The 21,832-nt window shown below is 39.5% G+C and overlaps 1 protein-coding gene across 4 annotated transcripts in view; it reads right to left on the bottom strand.

Moving 5' to 3' along the window:
- Positions 1 to 21,832, bottom strand: part of TENM2 (teneurin transmembrane protein 2) — a 1,060,479-nt gene that overhangs the window by 785,860 nt on the left and 252,787 nt on the right. The window contains exons 4-5 of one of the 4 annotated variants that reach the window (XM_010592330.3): positions 12,894 to 12,932; positions 1,361 to 1,383 (exon numbers count right to left, since the gene is read on the bottom strand). The exons of the other annotated variants lie outside the window; for them this stretch is intronic. Of the exons in view, the coding sequence (XP_010590632.1) occupies positions 1,361 to 1,383; positions 12,894 to 12,932 (62 nt within the window). The remainder of the gene's footprint in view (positions 1 to 1,360; positions 1,384 to 12,893; positions 12,933 to 21,832) is intronic. 4 annotated transcript variants of the gene reach the window in all.

Genomic DNA, 21,832 nt, shown 5'->3' with positions numbered 1-21,832 from the left:
TGCAGGTATTATATTGTGCTTTTTCTCCCCAGAAAACCAACATGGCTGTTCAGCGAATGAACAATTAGAGAACAATCGCTAAGGAGCCGGTGCCCCTGTGCCTTTCTTGAGGGAGATCTGTCCCACCCTCCTGTTCTCTCTGCACCGATGGCCAGAAGTCAACCCCTACTTGGCAGCTCTCACTTTCAAATATGCCTCCCAGAAGTTGCTATAAGCAGCCCCAATAAAGAGCAAGCTGGGGACATTTCAAATTACACAGGAATGAACATGCTGCTCCTCAAAGAAACTACACACTAGGGTAGGTGTATACAATCCTTTAACTTACACAAGGCCCTTGACAAAAGAAATTAATTACAGATAGAGAGATCAATAGGTAAAAATAATCTTGATATGCATATTGTTTAAGGCTTTTAAAATTGTTTTTTATCTATATCTATATATTTGTTTATTGTTGTAAATAGATAAAACGATCTGCAAACATATCTTGCTTATGAGTTTTTTTTTTTTAGTAAAAGGTATACTTATACATGTATACATACATTTGTTTGGAGCTGTAGTGGTGCAACGGTTAAGAGCTACAGCGACCTATGGCTGCTAACCAAAGAGTTGGCAATTCAAATCCACCAGCCACTCCCTGGAAACCCTATGGGGTAGTTCTACTCTGTCCTATAGGGTCGCTATGAGTTGGAATGGACTCGATGGCAAAGTTTGGTTTTCTTTGGTTTATTTTAGCTCAGTTATCAATAAATAGGTAGAAAAATAAAAGGATGGATAGATAGAAAAAATAATCTGTAATCTTTTATTTCACTATGGGTTTGCTTATTGCTCATTCAATTCATTGAGTCTCTTCTCACCAGAATGTAAGCTCCCTGAGAGCAGTGATCTTGTCTCTTGTTCACAACTCCATTCTTAGGGCCTAGAAAAGTGCCTGGCACATAGTAACCACTGTTTACTGAATTAATAAGCACTTCACATTTCGTAGGAGCCTTGGTGGTTCAGTGGTTAAGAGCTCGGCTGTTAACTAATAAGGTCGGCAGTTTGAATCCACCAGCTGCTCCTTGGAAACCCTATGGGGCAGTTCTACTCTGTCCTGTAGGTTCGCTATGAGTCAGAATCGACTCCAGAGCAATGAGTTTTTTGGTTTTACACTTTGTACAAGGAGCCCGGGTGGTGCAGTGGTTAAGCACTTGGCTGCTAACTGAAAAGTCAGTGGTTCAAACCTACCAGTTGCTCCATTCGAGAAAGAGTGGCAGTCTGCTTCAATAAAGACTACAGCCTTTGAAACCCTATGGGGCAGCTCTACTCTGTCCTGTAGAGTCCCCATGTGTTGGAATCGACTTGACGGCAATGAGTTTTACACTTTTTTGTTGTTGCTAGTTGCCACTAAGTAATTCCAACTCATGGCGACCCCGCGTGTGCAGAGTAGAACTGCTCCACAGGGCTTTCCAGGCTGTCACCCTTCAGAAGCAGATCAACAGGCCTGTTTCCTGAGGCTCCTCTATGTGAGTTGAAATCGCCAACCCTTCTGGCCAGGTACCCAGCACTTAACCATTCGTGCTATCCAGGGACTTTACACTTTATTATACACAATTACACACGCATTATGTAATTACACAAAACGGAAGCCGTTGCAGTCCAGTCGATTCCGACTCATGGCAACCCCAGAGCAAAACTGCTCTATAGGGCTTCCGAGGAGCGGCTGGAATCCGATGGATTCTAACTGCGGACATAATTACACAAGGAGGTACATACACAACCATTTATACTGTACCTCATGGATGGCTCAAGGGATTTTCAGGAGCAATTTTGACCATACTTAATTTTTGTTCTTTATGGCGACAACTTTAGAATTTTCTCTCCCAACAAGAGGGCAACTCTACTGTGTAACGGGATTATTCGTTGTGCAGAAATTACTGTGCCCCGGAGGGATGCACTGGTTGAGGGTGGTGTCCCGTGTGCTGTCACCTTGTAAAGCGCTTGGCCAGGCTACAAATCAGCCTGATATTTTCAACAAATATTTGGACACAAGGACGGGTGTGCAAAGTGTTGAGCAGAAGTATTGTCCACGATCTTTCTCGCTGACACTGTCACAGCCATAAATGATCACTACTTAACCAAAATAGAAAGTGATTGCTGACTCCTTGGTAGAAGAATATTTATACTGTTATTTTGATTTTAAAACGCACGGGTTGTGAGAGGCCGTGGCAAAAGTGTAAAATCAAAGCCAAAGGAATCCAGCCCCACAGTAAAATCTACGCTGGGCACAATAGGCTTCAGGAGACCAGCAAAGCAGAAGTGTGTACACTTGCCTCCAACACGTTGCTAGGTACACACACGGTCCCATATGCCGGTTTCTTTAAGTAACCCATTACACAGAAATTAAATATCTTGTGACAGATTGTTTTGACAGTTGGAAAAAAAAGAAAGCGGGAGAGAGTGAGAGAGATTTAATTTTTTCTTAAAAAAAAATGCATTTGACTGAAGGCAAAACGTTAGGTAGATGTTAATTTAACAGATGTCTAGTTTTGCATCATCAGCCTGAAACGGGCAATTTCTGGCAAGCCTTCCCACCACATCGCAACACAAAATCCTCCCAATTCCACATGGATATGCCTTTCACAACCTTCCAAGTGAGCCATTTTCATTCAGAGGAAAATGCCTGAAATTACTCAAGGAAGATGCAAACACCTGGCAATAGTTTTGGAGGAGGAGTCCGTGAAAGCACTGAGGTATAATGGAAGGAAAGTCAGCTCACAACAACTTTTTAGTTGAGAGAGAAAGCAGGAGGAAATGTATTCACACTGCAAAAACAGCTAACACATCACAAAGTTACTGTGTATGATAAAATAACTTTTTTTCTTCCACTGTTGTTAACTGGCAGAGACGTCTTTTTATAAATATGGAATACAAATACATTATTGAGAAGCTGTCTGAAACAAAATCATAAATGGAGGGACATTTTAGGACATCATTGTTGTTCTGCCAGTTCTTTCAGAGGCACTGTGCCTCTATATTAAATAAATACATATACACATATATGTGTGTGTGTGTAACTCGCTGCGGTCGAGTCAATTCCGACTCATAGCGGCCCTATAGGAGAAAGTAGAACTAATCCATGGAGTTCCTTAGGCTGTAATCTTTACAGAAGCAGACTGCCATATCTTTCTCCCTTAGAGCAGTGGGTGGGTTCTAACCATTGACATTTTGATTAGCAGCAGAATGCTTAACCACTGGGCTACTGGGGTTAAACATATATATATATATATATATATATAGTATGGCCTAGTATAAATTTTATGTATATATAAACCCATTGCCGTCAAGTTGATTCTGACTCATAGCGACCCTATAGGGCACATAGAAATGTCCCATACAGTTTCTAAGGAGCAGCTGGTATATTCAAACTGCTGACCTTTTGGTTAGCAGCTGGAGGCTTAACCACTGTGCCACCAAGGCTCCAATTTATGTATAATTTGTATATGTATGTGTGTGTGTGTATAAAAAAGTCCCCAGGTGGCCCAAAAAGTTAAGCACTCAGCTATTAACCAAAAGGTTGGCAGTTTGAACCTACCCAGAGGCGCCTTGGAAGAAAGGCCTGGCGATCTACTGCTGAAAGGTCACAGCCATTGAAAGCTCTAGGGAATACAGTTGTGCTCTAAAACACATGGGGTTGCCATGAGTTGAAACTTATTCAATGGCAGCTGCTTTAAGGACCCTAGGTGATCCAAATGGTTTGCATTTTACTAACCTAAAGGTTGGTAGTTCAAATCTACCCTGACGTGCCACAGAAGAAAGGCCTGGAGATCTGTTTCCATTAATATGTGTATAAATTTTTGTACAAGAGATTAACTTGAGCTGTAAACTTTCACCTAACTTATAAAAAAAAAAAAGATTACAGCCAAGAAAATTCAATAGAGCAGTTCTACTCTGTATTGCATGAGGTTGCTATAAGTCAGATTCCACTCGATGACAACAGGTTTTATGTACATATGTTATTAATAATAATATAAATAACTCATTTATATACAACTAGTTGACATAATGTTACATTCAGTAGACAATTAAACTTAATTAATTTGTATTTTGTAATTTTATTTTGATTTTGGAGTCAATACATCTTATTTTTAGGAAACAGCCATTTTCATAAGCCTTGTAAAGTTCAAGTGCATAAGATACTATGCTTATGATGACTAATAGAGGAAATGTCCTACATAAAGTAAAACAAAGCCTATAGAGTTTTGGATTGGGGTTATCATGATTCTTTTATACCAAAGACATATTGATATTCATTCCTCGGTAGAGCCCATAAGATTACTCTGCTATGGTAGGCTGAACTGAAATACCACCCCAAACACTCACTGTCCCTACAACAGTTCCTATTGTGATAGATATTTCCGGAAAGGAGAAAGGAAGATAAGAAAGGAGGGAGGGAGAAAGGAGAAAGGAAGGGGAGAATTCTACTACAAAGGATTAAGAATCTATTCTTGTAGTTCAGAGACCACTCTACCATTCTGCAGGTTATTAATTAGTACTACTTATTTTAATAGCAAAGAACATTTTACAAGTAATATAATAAAATATTTCACTCCCAATAAACTCCAGTATTATTGCCCCCCTCATCCAGTGCACACGGATTTCCAACAATTGCAAAATACATTAGACAGCTCTGTGCATATGCGTGTGTGTAACTGTTTGATTCAGCATTTTTATTTTTAGGTATTTAAAGTAAATGGTGTATATCTTGTTTTCTGACAGAATATGGCAAAAGGCCATCTTTAAAGGCTGAGAGAGATTAATGATATGATGGCAACCTTTGGAGAATGAAACAAAATTGGTCTGATCTCCAAATAATTCAATATAGGGAGGTGTGTGTGTGTGCGTATGTGTGCATGCACGTGCCTCTGTGACATGTAATAAATACTGAGTTACAGAACACCGTCCCCAGGTGATTTTATTTTACTTTACAAACATCACAAGCATGAGAAAATTAGTCTTGTGAAGGCAAAGATGCTGAGATGCATATTAGGAAAAAAAAAAAAAAAACCCAAAAGGGAGCTAGACAGTTTACATCAACACACATTTCTTCTCCTGAGAGCTGTCCCAAGTCAAGGACATGATCTGAAATTGAAGAAATCAGGGGAGGAAAAGGAAAAATAAAATAAAATAAGCGGATTGGGGGGAAAAAAAAAGAGTAAGAAAAAAACCTGTCAACACAAAAGACTCCTTTCTCACTCTCTGAAATTCTAATCCAGTAATCATGTCAGCCTTCTAAAGCACCTTTCATCTGACTATCTCTGAGTCCTTTATGGCATTAAACACTCACAGAATCCCTGAGGTGGGTAAAATTATTCTAGTCATTTTACAAATGTATCTATTCTCTCAAACCTCTCATCGTGGGGAGCTAGAAATCTAAGAATAAAAATCAAGAATAGATGAATGACCAGAGTTCTTATTCCTTCAACTTGTTTCATAATTACTAAGTGGAAAATTCTGGACTTGCTAGGCGAAAGTGCCATGATGAATCGGACATAGGGTTTTGATTTGGTATAAACGATCTTATATATGCCAACCTGTTCTTGCCCCTATCTTTGTCTCCATCTTTCCCCTCGTCCCTTAAATTGGAAGGACTGAAGAATATGTTAGAAATATGATTAAAAAAAAAAGAATTGGAAGGACTGAAGAATATGTTAGAAATATGATACAATAGAGAAATACAATTAATGAAAAATGCAAAGAGAGAGCTAGATTAGTGGCTATTTCCACATAGTCTGGTGTTAGGGACTATTATGAGAGACTGCATTAATTAACTACATCACCTTGGGCTGAGCAAAGGAACACAGATTTTAAATCTGTAAAAAATGAAGGTTGAATTATGTAAACTCTAAAGTCCCTGACAACGTAACTATTTATCGTATGGTTTCACGTATAGCCAAAATACAAAAACAAAACAAACCAAAAAACCAAACCTGTTGCCGTCAGGTCTATTCTGACTCATAGCGACCCTATAGTATAGAGTAAAACTGCCCCATAGAGTTTCCAAGGAGCAGCTGGTGGATTTGAACTGCTGACCTTTTGGTTAGCAGCCCAGCTCTTTCTTAACCACTGTGCCACCAGGGCTCCATAGCCAAAATAGTTGCCGTCTATTGGCATAAATCTTCACTGTGATTAAAAAGAAAAACTGAAGATAAATATTCAAAAATATTTACGCAAATTACAGTGTGGGGCTTTGGTTAAGAAGTATTTATAAAAGCCAAAGCCAATCTCTTTTCTTCATATGTCACTGTCCCTAATGCATTCCAAAGATACCCTTATTCACAGTCCACTGTCAGATGCTGGTCCACCGACAGAAGTGGACTTCAAGTGTAAGTCCTGTCATTAGAATGAACCCTTGCTTTGGACCGGCATGTTACAAGACTATCTAGTGCAGGATTGTGACTGCCCCTTTGAAGGTGAGATAAGTGGGGTCTCCGTATCCCGATTACCCAGGAGAAGGGCCAGCACAATGATTGAGGTGTCAATTTTGGGGAAGGGGATAGAAATATGGCCTCAGGGTGTTCAGTCGTAAATTAGTGCACTGAATTTGACAGAGAGATTAATTCGGTCTTTGTGTGTGGAAGGAAGCCAAGGGGCCGTGGAAGATTTGATGCTTAGCTGTCATTATTTCTGCCTTGAAGAGTGCCCCCTCCCTTTTGCACAGGAGTCTTTGCCAACACCTCTCTGTAGGACACCTAAATCATGAGACTATCAAGTGTAGGCACCCATTCACGATCAATCCTACCAGCTCCTTCCTAATTTAGGTTTACATCTCAGAGAATATTTACCTTCTGTGCAACCTTCTGTCACTTAAACGTTCAGTTCAGCAGTTAGCAGAGACTTAGCGTTAGTCATCTAGGGGAGATCTGAGCTAACAGAAGCACCAGCCCCCATTTCTTGAATAAAGATTTCCATTCAGGTCAGGGATTGGAACTTCAGTAGTATAAAGTTCACATTCTAAGGTTCCGAAGCATATTCTGCCATTTATGCAAAATAATTCCAGAAGATGGCGACTCCTTTCATATAGGAATATTTAAAAAGCCAGGCACTAGCTTCCAATATTAAAAAATAAAAATAAAAGTGAGAGGGCATTCCATGTCTCCTAAGTGATAAAAACCACTTAACTTCCATGCTGTCCTTCAGCAGGTGGCCCATACAGCACACTGGTTAAGCAAGTAAACTCTGAAGAAAGAATAAACTTGTTGCTGTTGAGTCAATTCCTACTCAGGGTGACCCCATGTTTTACAGAACAGAACTGCGCTATAGGGTTTTCTTGGCTGTAATCTTTATGGAAGCAGATTGTCCCATCTTCTGAGTAGCCGCCGTGTGGGTTCCAATAAACAACCTTTAGGTTAGTGGTTAAACACAAACCGTCTGTACCACTCAAGGGCCTTTACAAGAAAGAACAAGCCAGTTCAAAGGCCTGCTTCACTACTTGCTAGCCTCTGAATTTGCATAAGGTATTTAATTACTCTGGCTATCATATTCCTCATCTGTAAAATGCAGATAATATTTCCTGACACAAGGATTGCTGTGAACATTGAATGAACTGTTTCATATGTGATAAATACCTAACACTTTTTTTTTTCTAGTAATGTTATCATTTGAAAATCATTATTATTAAAGTTCAACACTTTGAAATGAGTCCTATCAAGTTTGTTCCTCGCCAATATTTACTGCTATCCTCGGTGTGTGTGATCTTTCAGGTCTTAACACAGGGTCACAAATTACTCATAAAAAGTGCAAAAAAGAGATCCTTGTCCACCAGGCTATGCAGCTGATATGATTAAGATTATTATGCCCAAATTAGGGAGATCAAGTTTAGTTCTAATGCATAATACTTAAAAGCTCTTTAAAGAGTCACAAACTTGGACTCACCCATTAAACAGCAAACCATAAATATTGTGTGAACACATGAATCAGATTTTAGTGTTAATGGCTTTTCTTAATGCCCTTTTATTGTATTTGATGTATAATGCACCACTGGAAAGTCATACATTGTGGAAAATGTAAAAGTTAGCTATGACTATTTTCTTTATCTTGAATACAAAACAATTAAATCTTTTTGAAAATATGTTCACCCAGCAAGACCATGTGTATTAGTTTCTTACGGCTGCTGTAACAAAATGCCACAAACTGGGTGCTTATAAGACCAGAAATCTATTGCCTCAGAGTTCTGGAGGCTAGAACTCCAAATCAATGTGTGGGCAGGGCTGTGTACCCTTCCAGGGCTCTAGGGGAACATCCTGTCTTGTCTCTCCTACCTTCTGGCAAACCCAGGTGTCCCATGGCTTGTAGATGCCCCTTCACACATGGTTGTCTATTTTCCATCTGTCTCTCATGTCTGTTATCCTCTTTGATAAAGACTCCAGTCAGATTGGATTAGAACTCATCCTACTCCTCTGTGATCTCATGCTAACCTAATGGATAACATCTTCAAAGACCCTATTTCCAAACAAGGTCACATTCACAGGTATCCATAACAACATACTACTCAATACTGGGCTTTTATTGTGTGCAGGATCTTGAGAGGTATCGTATTAGAGAAGAGGACCTTTGATCTGTTCTGAAAACCAGTTGGTATGCAATCAACTCCAACTCACGTCTACCTCATGTGTGTCACAGTAGAACTGTGCTCCATAGGTTTTTCAATGGCTGATTTTGTTTGGAAGTAAATCAGGGCCTTCTTTCAAGGTGCCTCTAGGTGAACTAGACGCCCCAACCATTTGGTTAGCAGCTAAGCATGTTAACCATTTGCTCTTTCAGGGAATAAGGCTATCTTTTAAGTGTGCGTTTAAAAACTACTCCTTACTCAAAAAAGCCACATTGCTTGAATAAAATTATAGGGAAAAATAAACATGTACAAGCATGTGTTAAACATGTAGTTGCCTGAAGGTTGTAGTTGACACTGGCACATATGTTATCTCTTATAAGCTCTTGAACAACGTAAGAACTAGGTGTTATTACCCTCACATAACAGTGATGTGTAAAAAGCTCTGACAGAGGAAATAACCATACTGCTATGCCTCGGTTTAGATAAAGGCTTCTTGGGATCCAAAACCCATGCTGTTTACATAGCATAACAACAGGCACAAAAGCACAGTTCATGACAGTGTTCAGCGTCAATTAGAAAACATTTCCAATGACTTGAAATGAGGCACTGAACAATGACTGTATTATCAGATAGTTGACTAGATCTTCGGATGCTACTATAGTCCCTGGGAGGTGCAAACAGTTAAAGTGCTCAGCTGCTAACAGAAAGGTTGGAGGTTGACGTCTACTCACAGGCACCTCAGAAGAAAGGCCAGGTGATCTATTTCCAAAAAACCAGTCACTGAAAAGCCCATGGAGCACAGTTTTACTTTGCCACCCATACGGTCACCATGAGTTGGATCCTACTTGGCAGCAATTGGAAAAATATTTAAAAAAAAAAAAATTTTTTTTTGTATAATATACTTTTGCATGATGCCTAGGGTTATTAGGAAAAAAAAAACCAAACCTATTGCTGTTGAGTCGATTTCAACTTATATATATAAAAAAAAAGAAAACCCAAACCTGTTGCTGTCAAGTTGATTCTGACTCATAGCAACCGTATAGGACAGAGGGAGCTGCCTCATAGAGTATCCAAGGGGAAGCTGGTGGATTCGAACTGCTGACCTTTTGGTTAGTAGCCGTAACTCTTAACCACTGTGCCACCAGGGTTTCCTACAACTCATAGCGATCCTATTAAAGCAAATATTAATTTTATCTTCCTGTAATTCATGCAGAGCCTTGGTGGTGCAGTGGTCAAGGGCTCAGCTGCTAAACAAAAGGTCAGCAGTTCAAATCCACCAGCTGCTCTGCGGAAACCCTATAGGGCAGTTCTACTCAGTCCTACAGGGTCACTATGAATCAGACGTGACTCAGTGGCAAAGGGTTTGGTTTTGGTTTTATAACTCACACACTTCTTCATAACATGAAGAAATTGTATTTTATGCTGTGTATTTATTTTTTTTTATTATTTTAAAATATTTTATCTCCCTCTAGAATATAAGCTCCATGAGGGCAGGGATTCATTTTATTATTTCTAATTCCCCAGTCCTTGTCTCCTGGGAGGCATCCAGTACACATTTGTCAAATGAGGGAACGAGTGATGAATGAATATATAAATACAGCGTTTTGACTGTTAATCTAAAGGTTGGTGGTTCGAAACCACCAGCTGCTCCTCAGGAGAAAGATGTAGCAGTCTGCTTCCGTACAGATTTACAGCCTTGGAAACACTATGGGGTCACTATGAGCCGGAATCGACTGGACAGCAAGTGGATATATAACATACACATAGATAGAAGAATCCAAATGTTTTAAAACCTAAAATCTCATCACATAAGAGATGTAATAGAATAAAGGTATCATTGACAAGTTTCAGGGCAGATGAAGTTAAAAAAAAAAAAGAAAAAAAATCCTATATACTTGAAACTGCATATACCCCACTGTAGCTATCAATATTTTTAAGCTATAACATGATATTTTAAATGTGTTTCTGGCATTATTACACTAAAATGTAGGATCAATTTTCATGCTCTGTGACAGGATACTTTAAAATACACAGCCCAGGAAGACACTATCTTCTGTGGCTTTTCTATTATAACAGATGTAAGTAACCCTTTTAAGTAACCCATTCCATGCTGAAAACTCTTTCCTGGGCTCTGTGTTCTGCAGACTTCTGAACCATCGAACATTTATGTATCTATTTACACTCAAGGGTCAAGTATACACAACCGTGTGGAAAAAGGTGAATTAGGCTTTTATAATCCACCTTTCTTCCCAGATACAAAGCCACTTCTTGATTTGAAATATTGTAAAATATAGTCAACCATATGATCAGAACCTAGGTAGGAACTATATTTTGCATAGAAGAGAAAAACCCTTCTGGAAAACATTAGTGAATCTTGGTAAGAATAAGGCATTAAGCCTGTTACATTATTACTAAGTGAGGTAGATGGTTTGCAAAGAGTTGTTTGCTAAACAATTCCTCCCATCCCTGTATCACGCCTCTTTACAATGTGACTTTGCCACGTCTCCCAAGAGATGGAATCTTTTTTCCCCCTCCTTGAATTTGGCCTGGTCTTGTGGTTTGCTTTAGTTAATAGAATGTGACACAAATAGGCAAGTTCTGAGCCTAGGGTTCAAGAGGGCTTTGGGCTTTTGTTTTCACCATAGTGGAATGTGGTGCCCCCATGTGAGGAAACATGGGCTCTTGGCTGATGCTCTCCAAACCAGAGTTTTCAAAATTGGAATGACCTGTAACACCTATTAAACAGAGTGCTGGGCACTATCACTAGAGTTCTGATTCAGCATGCCTGAGGTGGTGTCTAAGAATTGGCATTTCTAACAACTTCCTTGGTGATGCTGATACTGTTGGTGCAGGGAGCACACTTTGAGAACCACTGCCCTAGAACAACCAGTCTCTCTTTAAGGCCGAAGATTACCGCAGTCACGTGATTGATCCCAGGTGTGACCAGCAGAACTGATTAGCTGATTTTGAGGTGGGTTTAGTACGGCAGCAAAAAATAAGTATGACACTAAGTTATTCCGGTCATCTTGTGTGGCTGACTCCTACCTCATTCATTACTGGCTTTATTAGACGTTTTTAAGTTTTCACGCAAAAGTTTTTTGTGGCAGGGAGAAATAAACCATAGAATATAATGGTAGATATTATGGATTGATTTGTGTCCCCCCAAAATGTGTGTTGTAAATCCTAACTTCTACGCCTGTGGGCATAATCCCATTTGGGAATGTGTTGTCTGTGTTACGTCAATGAGGCAAGATTAGTGTAGGGTGTGTTTTGAGTCAATCTCTTTTGTGATATAGGGAGAGACTGAACAAGCAAGAAGAGAGAGAGATGGGGTAAGATAGATGCCAAGACACATGGAGATCTCTAAGGAACCAAGAAGCAGAAACTGAAGAGACAAGAACTTTTCTCCAGAGCTGACAGAGAGAGAAAGCCTTCCCCTGGAGCCCGCACTCTGAATTTGGACTTCTAGCCTCCTAAAGTGTAAAGAAATAAATTTCTGTTTGGTAAAGCCATTCACTTGTGGTATTTCTGTTATGGCAGCACTAGTTAACTAAGACAGTAGGCAAAGATAAAGTTCTCACTTGGAGAAATAAAAACAAAACTTTTATGAGACATGGCTTTATTAGGTTGTTGTTGCTAGGTGCCCTCAAGTCGGTTCCGACTCATAGTGACCCTATGTACAATAGAACGAAACACTGCCTAGTCCTGCGCCACCCTCACATCCATTGCTATTTGAGCCCATTGTTGTAGCCACTGTGTCAGTCCATCTTGTTGAGGGTCTTCCTCTTGTTCGTTCACCCTCTACTTTCCCAAGCATGATGTCCTTCTGCAGGGACTGATATCTCCTGATAACATGTCCAAAGTATGTGAGATGAAGTCTCCTTATCCTCCCTTCTAAGTAGCATTCTGGCTGTAGTTCTTCTAAGACAGATTTGTTCATTCTTCTGGCAGTCCATAGTGTATTCAATATTCTTCTCCAACACCATAATTCAAATGCATCAATTCTTTTTTAGTCTTCCTTATTCATTGTCCAGCTTTTGGATGCATACGAGGTAACTGAAAATACCATGGCTTGGGTCAGGCATACCTTAATCCTCAAAGTGACATCTTTGCTTTTTAATACTTTAAAGAAGTCTTTTGCAGCAGATTTGCCCAATGCAATGTCATTTGATCTCTACGTGGATGTTGATTGACGATCCAAGTAAAATGAAATCCTTGACAACTTCAATCTTTTCTCCGTTTGTCATGATGTTTCTTACTGGTCAAGTTGAGGATTTTTTTTTTTTTTTATGTTGAGATGTAATACATACTGAAGGCTGCGGTCTTTGATTTTTATCAGTAAGTGCTTCAAGCCCTCTTCACGTTCAGCAAGCACAGTTGTATCATCTGCATATCACAGGTTGTTAGTGAGTCTTCCTCCAATCCTGATGCCCTGTTCTTCTTCATATAGTCCAGCTTCTTGGATTATTTGTTCGGCATACAGTTTGAATAAGCCTGGTGAAAGGATACAACCCTGACACACACCTTTCCTGATTTTAAACCATGCAGCATCCCCTTGTTCTGTTTGAATGACTGCTTCTCAGTCTATGTATAGGCTCCCCATGAGCGCAATTAAGCATTCTGGGATTCTCATTTGTCATAGATTGAATTGTGTCCCCCCCGAATTATGTATCAACTTGGCTAGGGCATGATTCTCAGTATTGCGTGATTATCCTCTGTTTTGTGAGCTGATATAATTTTCCCATGTGTTGTAAATCTTAATCTCTGCCTGTGGTTAATGAGGCAAGATTGCATTATGTTAAAGAGGATTAGGAGAGGATACAGCACACTTACTCAAGTCACAACCCCGATCTGATGTGAGGGGAGTTTCCCTGGGGGTATGGCCTGCATCACCTTTTATCTTACAAGAGATAAAAGGAGAGAGAAGGGAGCAGAGAGGAGGTGGACGTCCTACCAACAAGAATGAAGAACCAGGAGTGGAGTGTGTCCTTTGGACCCGTGGTCTCTGCACTGAGAAGCTCCTAGACCAGGGGACATGATGACAAGGACCTTCCCCCCAGGGACGACAGAGAGAGAAAGCCTTCCCCTGGAGCTGGCACTCTGAATTTGGATTTCTAGCCCCCTAGACTGTGAGACTGTGAGAGAATAAATTTCTCTTTATTAAAACAATCCACTTATGATATTTCTGTTATAGCTGTGTTAGATAACTAAGACACCATTCTTTGGAATGTTTTCCATAATCTGTTATGGTTCAGTAAAACACAGGTAAACATCATTCTGGCATTCTCTGCTTTCAGCCAGGATACCGCTGACATCAGCAATGATATCTATGTCCTCTTCTGAATCTGGCTGGACCTTTTGGCAGTTCCTTGTCAATGTAACTGCTGAAACCTTTTCTGAATTATCTTCACCAAAATTTTACTTGTGTGTGATATTAACGATATTGTTAGATAATTTCTGCATCCTGCTGAATCACCTTTCTTTGGAATGATCACAAATATAGATCTCCTCCAGTGGGTTGGCTAGCTAGCTGCCTTCTGTATTTGCTGGCATAAATGGGTGAGTGCTTCTAGTGTTGCATCCATTTGTCGAAACATCTCAATTGGTACTCAGTCAATTCCCGGAGTCTTGTTTTTCACCAATGACATCAGTGCAGCTTGGACCTTTTCATTCAATACCATCTAGTCTGGATTATATTTTACCTCCTGAAATGTTTGAACATTGACTAATTCTATTTATTATTAGTTAGGAATAGGTAAAGACAATACAAAACATATGCAGAACAAATAACTGATTATTTTTCGTATTTATAAATGACTGGTGATGTTTTACTCCAAATTTATGGTTCTTAAGAATTACTTCACAAGACTAAAAGGGAACACCAGCCCAGGTGCAAGGACTAGAAGGCAGGAGGGGACAGGAAAGCTGATAATAGGGAACCCAAGATTGAGAAGGGAGAGTGTTGGCATGTCATGGGGTTGTTAACCAATGTCATAAAACAATATGTGTACTGGCTGTTTAATGAGAAGCTAGTTTGTTCTGTAAACCTTCATCTAAAGTTCAATTAAAAAAAAAAAAAAAGAATTACTTCAAGTCCCCGGGTGGTACTAATAGTTAACAAGCTCAGCTGCTAACCAGAATGTTGAAGGTTCAAGTCTACCTAGAGGAGTCTTGGAATAAAGGCCTGTCAATCTACTTTTGAAAAATCATCCATTGAAAATCTGGTATAGTTCCACTCTTGACAAACATGGGGTCACTATGAGTCTGAATCAACTCAATTGTGTTTTTTTTAAATTTTGAGAGTCACTTGAATTCCTAGGCTTGACACATCAGAGATGGAGAGGACACCTTAGAGAGTGAGAGGACCCAGTAATCTGTACTTTTAAATAAGTGACCCTGTTCCTGGTGGTTCTTACTCAGGTGGCTTATAGATCCACAGACACCAAGAAAGACTTGATTTTAAGCCCATAGGGCTCTGCCCAGGTTTATAAATATTCACATTGTTATGTGCTGTCAAGTCAATTCTGACTTATAGTGACCCCATGTGACATAGTAGAACTGCCCTCAAAGGATTTCCTAGGCTGTAATCTTTATGGGAGCAGGTTGCCAGGTCTTTTCTCTCACAGAATCACTGGGTGGGTTTTAACCACCAACCTTTCAGTTAGCAGATGAGCACTTAATCATTGTACTAGCAGGGCTCCTATAGAATTCACATATAGAGGGAACCTTGATCAATGTTCAACCATCCACCTGATTGGAAGCATACTCTCTTAAATATGAAGAACCTTCTCTGTACTGATTTCCTCTAATTGTAGCCATAGCCATAGCCACTTTTCTTCTTCCTTCTCCATTTGGCTTTTAAAAGATGGTGGGAAAACTTCATGGTGAGAGAGATCGAGGGCCTCTGGCTTACCCATGCAATGCTGCTAATCCTTCCACTATCTGTGATGTCATTTTCCCCTTACTCTTCCTGAATACAACTTGCCCACTGCTCAGGACAGAGCAGGGCGTTGAGTACACACAATGGCCAGTAAGCAAAGCAGAGTATTTCAGGACACCAGCTTTTCCAGCTCTTCCCCAACTAAAACATCATCTAAAGTGATTCTTATTTATATATCACAGTATGTGATTAGTGCTACGCGTGTCTATGAATCCATTCGTGAAATTATTGACTCATGTATCAGTCACCTAAAATGAATGTAATTTCAAAATATTTTCCCAATCCATATTGTATCAGAGAAGACTTATTAATATTGCTCGAAACCATCAGACAGATTCAGTGGAGGCCATTATGTCTTTTTCGTTTAAACCTCATTGTAAGTCCTTTTATTAGTTTGCAGTCTTGGTTCCCCAAAAACATAGAAAGCAGTTTGAATTATGACTAAATTTCAATGCAGATATATTGATTCTAAAAGCCAATCTTAACTATTTAAATCACTGAAGTTTGACTTTTGTTTTGGTTAAAAAGCTCTGCCACTATGAAACAGAGATATTTCAGCTTGAAGAACTATTTTTAAAGTATCCATTTCGCCCCTAATTTTCCTCCCCTCAAAACACCTCCTCCTCTGAAAATAAAACAAAACAAAACAAATTTTACTTATAAAAGATAGGCTCCCTGTGGCATTTAATGAGTTACCCATCATTAACTCTGCAGGATACAGTCAATAAATTTAATATGTGTGTACTTAAATGAAAGATCTGACAGCCATGAATTGTAAATAGGAATCTGGTATGAACACAGATTTTTATGAATAAAAAAATATGAACAACATCATTGGAACTTGAATTAACAATAATTTTTTTCCTGACGACTTAACTTCCTTCAGGTTTTATTAGAAGAAAGAATTGATGGTTGTCTTAGTTATCTAGTGCTGCTATAACAGAAATACCGCAAGTGGATGGCTTTAACAAAGAGAAGTTTGTTTTCTCACAGTAAGGTAAGCCAAAAGTCCAAAGTCAAGGCGTCAGCTCCAGGGAAAGGTTTTCTCTCTCTGTCGGCTCTGGAAGAGGGTCTTGTCAGGAGCTTCTCTGAGCAGGAACCCTGGGTATAATGCTCTGCCCCAGGTGCTTCTTTCTTGGTGGTATGAGGTCTAATCATGGCCTAACCAAGTTGATACACACATTTTTGGGGGGACATAATTCAATCTATGACAATGTTTTAAGGGCATTTGGGGACAAGATGGGGACAAAGTACCATAATATTAGAAGCAGAAAATCTCTAGCCAGATCATTTTGGTTTAGTATCCCCTTTTCTGTCTTATTCCTGAAGTGGGTGAAAAATAGAAAAAAACAGAATGGCCCTCGCACTTCCGCGCCGTTCACATTCCACTTCAGAACTTTTAGGGGAGGGTAAGAAGGATGATTAATAAAGAAACTTAAATTTATTTTATATCTAGGAAGAGATAGGAAGGGGTAACTTACTGATTCTCTGCTGTTGAGTCAGGTACCAGCCCAGCCACTTTATATAAATAATCCTATTTGATTTTAAAAGTTTCATTTCTATAGATCTAATATGAAATTCCTAATTCCTATATTATGAACTGAGGCTTAGAAATGTTAAACACCTGTGCAAGGTCAAACAGCCGGCAAATTAGGGAACTGAAATTTATCTACTTGGCTCCCTAGACCACTCTACAATATCAAAATACTCAGCTTTAATTCAGGGGTGGGCCATTTTTTCCTGCAAAGGACCAGAGAGTAAATATTCTAGGCTTTGCAGGCCATATGGTCTCTGTCTCAATGACTCAACTCTGTCACCGTGGTGCGAAAGCAGTCATAAACACGACATAAATGCATGAATGTGGCTGTGTTCCAATAAAACTTTTTTTTTTTTCATGGACACTGAAATTTGAATTTCATTTAATTTTCTTACAACAGGAAATCTCATTCTTCATTCAATTTTTTCCACCCAGTTAAAAAAGTAAAAAAATTCTTAGCTCACAGGCCACGCAAAAACACGGGGCTGGCTGAGTTTGGCCCAAGTGCCTTAGTTTGCAGACCCCTGCTTTAATTCCCTAAGGAGATAGACACAGGGGTTGCATTTTACCACTCTCTGAACCCTCTGAGTGCCTAAGACAGAGCAGGCCTTTGCCTAACCTGTTGGTGATTGGATGGAATATGTGACTCAATGATGTCATTTATTATCTTTTCAATTGTGTATTCCTTGCTCTCTTTTAACTTGAACTGAAATTTACTCTGTTGCTGTAATTTAAAAATTTTTTCAAAGAAAACGAAAAGTTGTATCATTTAAAGTTACTGTACCTTAGCAAATGCACCTAAAGTGGCACCGTTTTTGCATGCATGAAAGCTCAAAGCCTCAACAACTCCCATGAGCGATTAATCTTCTAACACTAATTAGATATTTGCTAATTAGCGTCTGATGTGTGAAATGAAAAAACATTCCGAAGCTGAAATGAATAGGGTCTAGAAAGATAGGGCTGGATTCTAGTCCCCCCTTTTCCATATTATTATCATATTTCATAAATATTAATGAGATCACATGATACCAGCCGCTCTATAAAATTATCTCTCTAAACGAAGGCTTTTGTTTGATATAATAGGGATGTGTCAATATTTTGCATATAGAAGAAAGCACTCAATGATGAAAAGCATTTTTTTCCTCAATGTTAAAAAGATGTCATATTTCATGAATCACCTTTTATGCTCCATCAACCAGCCCTACTTCTTAACCTCGGCCTCTTCTCCCCATAAGGGGAAGGTAGAAAATCTTTCTCCAAATTAGCACTTTTCTTTCTCTCTTACACCTTAATCATATCTTGGCTTAAAAGAAAACTTAACAGGATGGAAAATATTTTAAACCTATGATTCTGTGCCATGAAATATTAGAAATCATTATAGAATGGTCAGTTTCAATAAGGGATTTGACTAGTAAAAGGGAGACATTTGAATTCTATTAATCGTATGCATGAGGACAATCCTAAAAAACCCTCCACATGCCATGCTAATGGAAAAATGTATAGGCAATGGGCTAGAGATTTCAGTGCTTCAGACTCACACACGTAAGCTCTAATCCTCAAGTCATAAATATTAAGTCATGTTGTATTCTTAAAATGTAACATTTTCATTTGAAATATTTTTCAAGTGAAAGCCCACATGAAGCATACTTGGTTCTGAAAGAAAAAGACCTATAATAATAAATTATTTCAGTTGGTTGTGGGATTTTTTAAAAAATTACTCACCTGTGAATGCTGGTCATATCACAAATTATATCTAATTACAGCGTTGATACAGTAATTTGAAATGATAGCTAAGTACAAGTTGACAAAGGTGACATTGAAACATAATGATGAGGAGATTATCGTTTTCTCAGGCTGACATTTTGTGATTATAATAATGCTGATCGGGATGATTAAAACCATAACGAAGGGAAAGCTCCAAGAACCCGAACAAGACATACCAAGACTAGAGAGGGGGTAACTATCATTTTGTCTCCCACTTCTTCAATACAGACTCTCCTTCTCCTGTAAATTAGTCAAGTCTCAATTGGCATAACATAGTTTATAAAGAATGTGTTCTACATTCTACTTTGGCGAGTAGTGTTTGGGGTCTTAAAAGCCTGTGAGCAGCCAACCAGGATACTCCACTGGTCTCCCCTCTTCGGGAGCAAGGAAGAAGGAAGAAAACAAGGGAAAGATTAGTCCAAAGGACTAATGGACCACATCACCATGGCCTCCCGCAGTCTGAGTCCAGAATAACAGGATGGTGCCTGGCTACCACCACTGAACGCTGTGACAGGGATCACAACAGAGGGTTCCAGGCAGAGCTGGAGAAAAATATAGAACAAAATTCTAACTCAAAAAGAAACACCGGACTTGCTGGCCTGACAAAGACTGGAGAAACCCTGAGAGTATGGCCCCCAGACACCCTTTCAGCTCAGTAATGAGGTCACTCCTGAGGTTCACCCTTCAGCCAAAGATTGAACATGGAACAAAACAAGACTAAAGGGGTGCACCATCCCTGGGACAGGGACTGGAAGGCAGGAGGGAACAGGAAAGCTGGTAATAGGGAACCCAGGGTTGAGAAGGGTGAGTGTTGACATGACTTGGGGTTGTTACCAATGTCATAGAACAATGTGTGTGCTAACTGTTTGATGAGAAACTAGTTTGTTCTCTATACCTTCATCTAAAGTACAATAAAATAAAATTAGGCATGCCCTGAATCCCAGAGACCTGTGGAATCTGTAACTGATAGGCAACATTTTTCACCTGCTCACAGAAGTTTCTGTTTTGCAAAGCTGGAGCGAGAGAATAAGGTCATGCACACCAATCTGTCTGTTTGCCCTGGGGATTGTCTTCCCATTGGCTTTGAGGTTGCTAGTCAGCTCTTGGGAGCTAAACACCAATGCACTACCTCCACTGATATTCAGTTACCAGAATCTTCAGCCTAAAATTCCTGGTGATTCCAAGGCTCTGCACTGTTGCATACACCAAGCGAATGGAAAAAGTCTGGCAGACATTACCCTTTCACTTATGGTTAAATGAGAATAAAATCAGACAGCTTTTAATTACCAACAACAGAGAAATGAGTCAAGGGGAATCATATCCAATCAAGACATCACCAGTCAATCCAGCAGGCCAACTGGCTGAACCTGGGAAATAAATGACATTCTGTACTTTGCTCAAATGAGCCTATTTAAATTGTATCAAGTTCAAAGAATCTGATGAGACTTTTAATTCCAGCTGAATTCTGAATCTGTTTTCAAAAATAAAGAAGAAGCGTGTCCCAATTATTTGAAATCACCTTCCCAACTATACACATGTTTTCAAACTTGGTTTTCATTTATCTCTGGTATTCAGTATTTTAAAGTATCACATGGATTTATGGAAACTCACCTGGAAGCAATTTGCAAAAAAATCTGTGACACCAGCTAGATTAGGTTCAATTGTCCCGTTTTGCTGATGAGCTTACAGAGACAAAGACTGACAGATTTGGTCTACACACACTGCCTCCTAGTGGGGAACTCGTCCCATATTCTGCAGCATTTGAGAAGTTAACTTCCTCCTTTAAAGTGTAAACTGACTGCTTTCTAGCTCAGTCATATATAAAGGCTTTGTCATCACCACTTATTTTTTCTGCAAGAAATATTAGAAGATGTATGTTACAATGTGAATTGCCTGATGTTTGAATTATCTCATTCCTTAATAAAGACTATTTCTTTTGCAATTTTTATGCTTATGCACTCCACGCTAATGATACCCACCTGGGTTGTAATAGCATCTTTCCCCAAGGAATGCCTATCAATTTTAATCTTCGTAACATTTCTGGGATGATGGGAAGGACAAGGTCATAGGATCTGGTAAGGGCTCACCCGTGTCCATACTCAGTGTCAGAGAGAGAAAGTGGTGGCCTTCTCTGAAGGTCTCACTTTGTTTTGTTTTTCTCAAGAAGAAATTATCATCTTTCCGAGATAGCTATATTCTTCCTGATGGACTAGGCTAGGGTTACTCCACTTTCAGCTGGTTTGTTGTTGTTGTTGTTTTCAGTTTCCATCAAGTTGATTCCAACTCATGGTGACCTCGTGAGTGCAGACAACTGCTCCACAGTATTTTCAAGGCTGTGACCACGTGAGTGACCATTTGGAAGCAGGTTGCCAGGCCTGTGTTCTGGGGTGCCTCTAGGTGGGTTCGAACCACCAACCTTTCGGCTAGTAGCAGAGGACTTGTTTGTGACACCCAGGCGCTCCTGGCCTATCCTTAAAACTTTTAATTTTTACTTTCATATTGAGTGTTGACTATTGGTACAGTAATTTGAAATGATAGCTATGCAGACATTGACAAAAGCAGCACTGAAATATAAGAACAATGAGATTATCATAGTTATATACCTGGCATAAATGTACTTTACGTAGTATCTCATTTATTCCTGACAACATTTATTGCTGCATTTTACAAATGATGAAATCCACGCTTAAAAAACTTTAAATCATTTCAGTCCATTCCCTCAAAAGTATTTGTTAAGCATGAACAGTATGCTGGACATCGTGCTGGGATTGAGCATCTGATCTTAAGCCAAACAGACAGTTTCGAGGCTATATTCTCACCAACCCTAGGGGACTGGTCTAAGATCTAGCAACTAAGTGGTGAGTTTTATCTACCTGTTGCCTGGATCCATGCTAAAATCATTGTTGTTTGCTGCCATCCAGTCAGCCTCAAACTCATCAGAATGAAATGCTGCCTGGTTCTGTGCCATCCCCACCACTGGGGTCCATAGGAACTTCATTGTCTG

Source organism: Loxodonta africana, chromosome 2 (assembly GCF_030014295.1).
Source record: "Loxodonta africana isolate mLoxAfr1 chromosome 2, mLoxAfr1.hap2, whole genome shotgun sequence".
NCBI classification, from domain to species: Eukaryota; Metazoa; Chordata; class Mammalia; order Proboscidea; family Elephantidae; genus Loxodonta; species Loxodonta africana.
This window is presented reverse-complemented; position numbering and strand designations above follow the sequence as displayed.